General features: G+C 38.2%; 1 protein-coding gene across 1 annotated transcript; it reads right to left on the bottom strand.

Moving 5' to 3' along the window:
* Positions 1-1,968: 1,968 nt before the first annotated feature.
* Positions 1,969-3,683, bottom strand: LOC113813123 (actin, muscle). The gene is made up of 2 exons (XM_027365068.2): positions 3,639-3,683; positions 1,969-3,187 (listed from the first exon to the last, which is right to left on the bottom strand). The coding sequence occupies exon 2, from the start codon at positions 3,166-3,168 to the stop codon at positions 2,038-2,040; it is 1,131 nt and encodes a 376-aa protein (XP_027220869.1). The 5' UTR covers positions 3,169-3,187; positions 3,639-3,683; the 3' UTR covers positions 1,969-2,037.
* Positions 3,684-8,256: the final 4,573 nt, after the last annotated feature.

The raw sequence follows: 8,256 nt of genomic DNA, 5'->3' as shown, positions 1-8,256 counted from the left end.
CAACGTTATGATATATTTTTAAAAGAATCTTGAGATGCAACTCGCTATTAACAAAAATATAAATATATATATATATATATATATATATATATATATATATATATATATATATATATATATATATATATACATATGTATATATGTAAATGTATATATATACATATTGTTTATATACGTATATAAGTGTGTGTGTGTGAATACACACATAAACAAATTCTCATTCACATACCTACTAGTCATAAGCATACGTAAGATTATTAAAGAACTTGTGAAGCCTTGGATGGACACTGCGGTTACCTATTGTCTCCGACTTTGACACGTTTATACTATGGATCATTCCGGTTTAAGTGACGTCTTTATTTCGGTTGGAAAGAATGGTTTCTGGAGAATAACTGTCACAAAGGATACATTAGTCATGACGGTAATTTATCTTGAAAATTTCTATGACAAGAAAAAATAATAGCAACCTGTAAATTTTGGAAATGACACCTGACATCGATTTCCGAGTGACTACGATCTCTTCTGATAACTCGCGTCGCAGAATTCAGGTTTCATTCCCTTCGCACACGGAGCATAGCTATGATATCGGCCCCGATAAAGAAGGAGGACATGAGAAGTGCCAGGAAAATTGCGAGGAAAAAAGTCAAGATCCGGGTAAATTTGTCAATAATTTAGATATGATGAATGTTCATCATCATATGGAAGCATCGTATGCATCCTGGTCTGCAGATTCTTCACCTCGTAATGCCTGGCAAGATGGAAAGCCGGGCATATAAGTATTAGTGAAGCACATTCCTAATATCACTAACCCTGCTGCCTCTCTCCACCCCCTGCCCTGTCCGCATATTAACCTCGTACATCCTGGCAGGGAGGAGCGATGTCTTATATCTGGACCAGGTTGTGATTTGTATAATTTCTCATCTGAAGTGATAATTCCAGAAAATTGGGACTGTTATCCGGCGTTCCTCGTTATTACTTCCATGATATTTAGATTTCTTATACTAAAGATTTTTTTCCAGAAACGAAACAGGTTATGCTTTGCTTCGACGCCTCGTCTAGCTAAATTCGTCAAAAAAATAATAATAATAAAAAAAAGGCCAGTCCAAGCTCTAAGTGTAAACAAACAGCCACAATATCTGATGACTCATTCACCTTCGTTGTGGATGGTCGTAGACAAAGTGGAAGATAACAAAGTATGGGCAATATTGTCTGTCCTAATGACAGTGACTTTTGCAAGGAGAATTTATCGTGTAGTGGAGTTTTAGTAAATTATCATTAATGTTTATGTTCTATTGGTCACAAAGAAATAATCAGCAGAATTTCCCTGGAATCACTCATGTGTATTAGCCATGTTGGGACTCACTTACAATTGTCACGTCATTGAAAACGTGGCAAGCTTCTTCTGGAGGAAAAGCTTGGTTTGGTTAAGAAACCAAATCAAGAAATCTGATCATGAAGTTCCGTCAAAAACAGGAATGAACGATATATTTACATATGTGTGTGTGTGTGTGCACAGATGCAGTATACATGCATGTGCATATTTTCACTTATGCAGTTATTAATGTAATTATTATTATTAATAGCAGTAGTATTTATCATCAGTATAGTTATCGTAAATACCTCTGTTAAGATCATTTTCCCTTCTACTACTACCATTGCATTACATATCTATCAGATTAACGGCAATCATTTTATTATCATTTATGTCATCGTCAGTATCAATAATCATGACATTATTATGAATGATCATTTTTGTTAATCATTTGATTATTTTTTTCGCTGTTATTATTGCCAAGGTGAATTTCTTCATTAAATGTGGTTTAGTTATTTGCATCGGCATTTTCAATATTTTTATAGTCTATGTAGTTCATAAATATACATATATATACATATATATGTATATGTATATATATGTGTGTGTGTATGCGTGTGAATGTGTTGCAAGATTTTTCCGTAACTTAAATAACCTTTAAAAAAGACAAAATCTTTATTAATTGCTGTATCTAAAAACAAATGTAAAGCATAAAAGTGCATAATCTAGAAGCATTTGCGATGAACGATGCCGGGGCCAGACTCGTCGTATTCCTCCTTAGTGATCCACATAGCCTGGAAGGTAGAAAGAGAAGCCAGAATGGAACCGCCGATCCATACGGAGTATTTACGCTCGGGAGGAGCAATGATCTTGATCTTGATGGTGGAAGGAGCCAGGGTTGTGATTTCCTTCTGCATGCGGTCAGCAATACCAGGGTACATGGTGGTGCCTCCAGACATGACGGTGTTGGCGTACAGGTCCTTCCTGATGTCGACGTCGCACTTCATGATGGATGTATAAACAGTTTCATGAATACCTGATGATTCCATACCAAGGAAGGAAGGCTGGAAGAGGGCCTCGGGAGCACGGAAACGTTCATTACCAATTGTAATGACCTGACCGTCGGGAAGTTCGTAGGACTTCTCGAGAGATGTTGATGCAGCTGCCTGTGCCATTTCGTTCTCGAAGTCGAGGGCGACATAGCAAAGTTTTTCCTTGATATCGCGAACGATTTCACGTTCAGCGGTGGTGGTGAAGGAGTAGCCACGCTCAGTCATGATCTTCATGAGGTAGTCAGTCAAGTCACGGCCGGCCAAGTCGAGACGCATGATGGCGTGAGGAAGAGCATAACCTTCGTAGATGGGGACAGTGTGGGACACACCGTCACCAGAGTCGAGGACGATACCAGTGGTACGACCAGAGGCGTAGAGGGACAGCACGGCCTGGATGGCCACGTACATGGCGGGGCAGCTGAAGGTCTCGAACATGATCTGGGTCATCTTCTCGCGGTTGGCCTTGGGGTTGAGGGGAGCCTCAGTGAGGAGGACGGGAGATTCCTCAGGAGCAACACGGAGTTCGTTGTAGAAAGTGTGATGCCAGATCTTCTCCATGTCGTCCCAGTTAGTGATGATACCGTGCTCGATGGGGTACTTGAGGGTGAGGATACCACGCTTGCTCTGGGCCTCATCGCCGACGTAGGCGTCCTTCTGACCCATGCCGACCATCACACCCTGGTGACGGGGGCGGCCGACGATGGAGGGGAAGACGGCACGAGGGGCGTCGTCTCCGGCGAAGCCAGCCTTGCAGAGGCCGGAGCCATTGTCGCAGACAAGTGCGCAAGTATCGTCGTCACACATGGTTACTCCTTGAATTTATCTGTGTAAAAAAGAATAATGAAACAAAATATAAGATATACCTGCCGATGATTTTTTTCATAATCTAGCTACATGCATACGCAAAATAAACAAAAAATGTAACGCGGCATCTTAAATAAGACCAGTAAATTATCTAGCAGTGTTTTCATGTTTTAAGAAAGCATATAATAAAGGTTAATTACCGATGCCAAAAATTTTGGTCAGTTGTGCATAAAGTTTAGGAGCTTTCAAAAGTTTTGTGGCTGACTGACCTAAACTTACACGTGAGCACAATCGTCCCAAGACCTGCCAGAACATCGAAAATCTTACAAACTATGCACTTATGAGTAAGTGAAAACCGGCGATCAGTTTAAACCAAAATTCACGGGATCACACATCTTTCTCCTACACGTTATCTAGCCGCTACTCCAAGTGACAGCTCTAAGTGGCCCACATCTCCTTTGAGAGCTTACCTGCAGGTATGAGTCTTGCTGTTCGACTGGCTGTCTACTAGTCACCCGCTTCTATATCATACGTCGTCTGTATTTTTAGTCGAGCCTTTTTAGGGGACAGACGTTATCAAGAGCCGTGCCAAGGTTCCAACATTCTGTCATAATGTATGGCTTTGAGCGAGCCATCGTCACAACAGGGTGTAATTAACCCAGCGACAGGGCTTTGGTTTCGCATCCCCCAAAACACTCGCTGCTGGTTACCGCGCCTTTACATACAATCAGATTTTGGAATCACCAAGATATATTGAGATAGATATTAACTTTTTATTGATCATTATTACCTTAGAAAGGGTGCCTCCCCCCCCCCCCCTGCCCTGAGGATGCCAGGCCGTCAGAGTGACGGATGTGCGGAGAGGACGGGCTTGTGAGATCACTCGGGTCACAGACTCGCCAACCTCGCCGTCCTTCGCCACCTTGTACCTGAGGTATGACGGGTATTTTGACGCTTTATAATTCAGACAGCTTTACTTGGCTAATGTAGCCATGCTTTATAATGATTATTGATATGGATAGCTGCTTTACATAAGCCATATAGTCTTGCTTTATAATGCAAACTTGTGCAAAAAAGACTTACTTAAACATTATCCATGTTTCATAGTTCAAACTAACGCGGGAAACATCTTTACTTAGAGTATACAGCTATGCTTTAGAATTCACTGATTCACAAAAGGGCTTTCTTTAGACCATATAACCACGTTTTATAGTCTAAATCAATGCGGAAATTTCCCTTCGACATTATGATTTTTTAATTAAACTAATGCAGAAAATAGCTTTAGTTGTGACATATATAAATATGCTTTATACCTCAAAATGATATTTAAAAAACAGCTTTAAGTATTTTTAGGCAATATAACCATGTTTATGTCTCAAAGCTGATGCGGGGAAAATTACATAGGAACAATACTTTATAATTCAATGTACTAAGGGGAGACAACTTAAATTAGAAATCTTTGGGCTAAATTACCATCCTTTATAATTCACACTCATGCAGGAAAACAGCTTTACGTAGGCACTTCAACCTATATACACCCATCTAAGAAAACTGTACACCGTGAAATATCTCGTACAGTAAACAAACAACAAAATATCAAACCCACGTTGTTTAATGAGAGTGTCGCTAGCTCATGACTGATCTATGCATTTACTTTATTATCTGCAAGTAATGCCTCGTGCCAGTTAACACGTGGTGGATCAAAATACTTATACCTTCTGTTAAATGGTGACGTGTGTCTAAAAGAGAAAGGGAAAAAGGGCCATACCAATAAACCCATTTGCTCCTATGTTGTTAACTGCTAGTCTGTAAATTATAAGCAGATGATCTCTCTCTCTCTCTCTCTCTCTCTCTCTCTCTCTCTCTCTCTCTCTCTCTCTCTCTCTCTCTCTCTCTCTTTCTCTCTCTCTCTCTCTCTCTCTCTCTCTCTCTCTTTCTCTCTCTCTCTCTCTCTCTCTCTGTCTCTCTCTGTCTCTCTCTCTCTATGTATATATATATATATATATATATATATATATATATATATATATATATATATATATATATATATATAGTCTATGTGTGTGTGTGTGTATACATATACATATATATGTGTGCACACACACACACACACACACACACACACACACACACACACACACACACACACACACACACACACACACACACACACACACACACACACGTGCAAACGCAAACACACACACACACACACACACACACACATACACACACACACACACACACACACACACACACACACACACACATATATATATATATATATATATATATATATATATATATATATATATATACATATATATATATACACATACATACATACATACATACATATATATGCATGCATCTATCTATCTAACTATACACAGATTGTGTTGTTGTCCATCTTTCCTTTCCATATCTATCTACTCTTCTCTCTCTCTCTCTCTCTCTCTCTCTCTCTCTCTCTCTCTCTCTCTCTCTCTCTCTCTCTCTCTCTCTCTCTCTCTCTCTCTCTCTCTCTCCTCGCTACAATTAACCAAAATATATAATTATTTTCTTCCAACCACCAGATCTTACAGACCTAATCATTACTCTCACAAGAGATTAGATATAAGTGTCTAAGGGAATATTACGAGCACCTAAATCAGTCTCCACTGACCGGAACTAACTATTTCTTACAGGTCTCACCAGTAGCCAGCTGGCATCTCGGCGTCCCTGTCAGCTGTATGATTGACATCCTCGGCCGAGTAAGCCGGAATTCTAGCATCTGACAGGAAGAGAGTGACAAGGACTGACACGCATTCTAAATATCTTCTGCGACGGTTCTCTCTTCACCAATCCATTTCCTTCATTTTCGGAAAGGGAGAAATGAGAGGTCTTTTTGTTTTATTTAAGGTTTCGTGGTTGGAGATTCATATTATCATACTGTATATAAGGACAATGAAGGCTGTCGATTATTCATCGCTGATATGACCTTGTAGCCACAAGTTACCCTAAATCTGCTCGAAGTACCTTTTCTGACTAATATATATGCATAAAACGAAAGTGTATACCTTTTAATCTAATGACAATCTGAAGCATATGACTATCATCATCATACTGTATATTGCAAAGGTGTATAAGATAAAGTAAAGAGAGAAAGAGAGAGGGAGGGAGGGAGGGAGGGAGGGGGAGGGAGGAAGAGAGAGAGAGAGAGAGAATCATAGACAGCATTGCCAATATGTGCAACAGTACTAAATCCATTACATAATCACATATTCATAAAAAATATTCCCAAAGAAATGTCCAGGAAACGAACTATATGTCCTTTCTCTTCATTCTCTCTTCTTACTACCAAGACCTTCCATGTCATTCCCTGGGTAGTTAAGAACCAGGATCCGCAGAGGCAGGCAAATTGGGGTCAGCCTCGGCGATAACCCACTTAGTACAGCCATTTCTCAACCTCGACCATCATTCTATAGGCTAGCTTGGCGCTGTTTGTACGGGCGGTGGTAGATAACAGGTGACATCATTCCTTGAGGCCTTTATGAATGGTCTCCTTAAGTTTAAAGTCATTCTGAATGGTGACATATAAATGAGGGCTACTTAAATGAAGGTATTTTTATTGACGAGCTTATCAGTTTAATACTCGGGTGTATCAGAACACTAAATCTACTCTCAGGTTTTCGGGAGAAGATTCGACAGCGTTCTCTGACTTATGTTTATGAGCCATGACGTCTTTACACAGATCGTTAATCTTGAAGGAATCGACAAGTATCTCCTGGCTCTTTCTCTCGCTTACTTTCCACTCTTTGTTTTGTCGTTTATTCTCTCTCCACACATGTTACATGTATACGTGTGTATATCTACATGTGCATGTATATAAATGTGTTTATACGTGTGTGTGTGTATACCAATATACATATGCAGATAGATAGATGGATACACACACACACACACACACACACACACACACACACACACACACACACACACACACACACACACACACATATATATATATATATATATATATATATATATATATATATATATATATATATATATATATACATATATATATATATATATATATATACATGATCGCACACACACACACACACACACACACACACACACACACACACACACACACACATATATATATATATATATATATATATATATATATATATATGTGTGTGTGTGTGTGTGTGTGTGTGTGTGTGTGTGTGTGTGTGTGTGTGTGTGTGTGTATGTATATATGTGTTTACATATGTATACATACATATACATATGTATATGAATGTATGTATATACAGAGAGAAATTGAGAAAACCGCACAATCATAAAAAAAAAGGATTCATAAGAAAGTGGCAATGAAACGAACTTCATTTCTGTCCTTTTTTTACCACATAAATCTAGCTTTCCGGCCTTTACAAGATACAGAGAGACATCGTTACTAATTATTGTCTCGAACAGCTGTGACGTCGGCAAGTTTTTCTCTGGACTAATTTTACGCGAGGTTTTCTTTGTGTCATTTTTTCGGTTAAGTTTGAAAATTTTATGATAATGTATTATATAAAGAGGCATATATAAGATAAAAAGATATTCGTCTTAACTTTTCAAGATTTATGGTAATGCATTATATGTAGAGACACATGTAAGATGAAAAATATTTCATTTTTCGGCAATATAGATAATGAGAGGTTATTTCCTAGCAATTTTGTTGTCGTTATGATTATTCTTATTATGGTGAACATATAACATTGTTTTTTCGCCATTGCCGTTCTAATTAGTATCATTGTTATAGTTATTATCACCATTATTATTACCATCAGCATTATCATTATCATGACTATTATCATTATCCTCATTATTATAGACATCATCATCATTAACGTTATCATCATCATTATAATTATCAACATGATTATCATTATTGTTTTTGTGTACTATTATCATCAATATCCTCATTGTCGTCAAAATTCTCATAATTAGCATTACTTATATCATTATCATTATCATAATCGACATACTATTCCGGAAGGCATTAAGGAAATTCATGTATTTTGATTTTTTATTGTAAATCATTCAAATGTA

The sequence above is a fragment of the Penaeus vannamei genome, chromosome 38 (assembly GCF_042767895.1).
Source record: "Penaeus vannamei isolate JL-2024 chromosome 38, ASM4276789v1, whole genome shotgun sequence".
NCBI lineage: Eukaryota > Metazoa > Arthropoda > Malacostraca > Decapoda > Penaeidae > Penaeus > Penaeus vannamei.
Note: the sequence above shows the minus strand (reverse complement) of the source record. Positions and strands in the feature narration are given on the sequence as shown.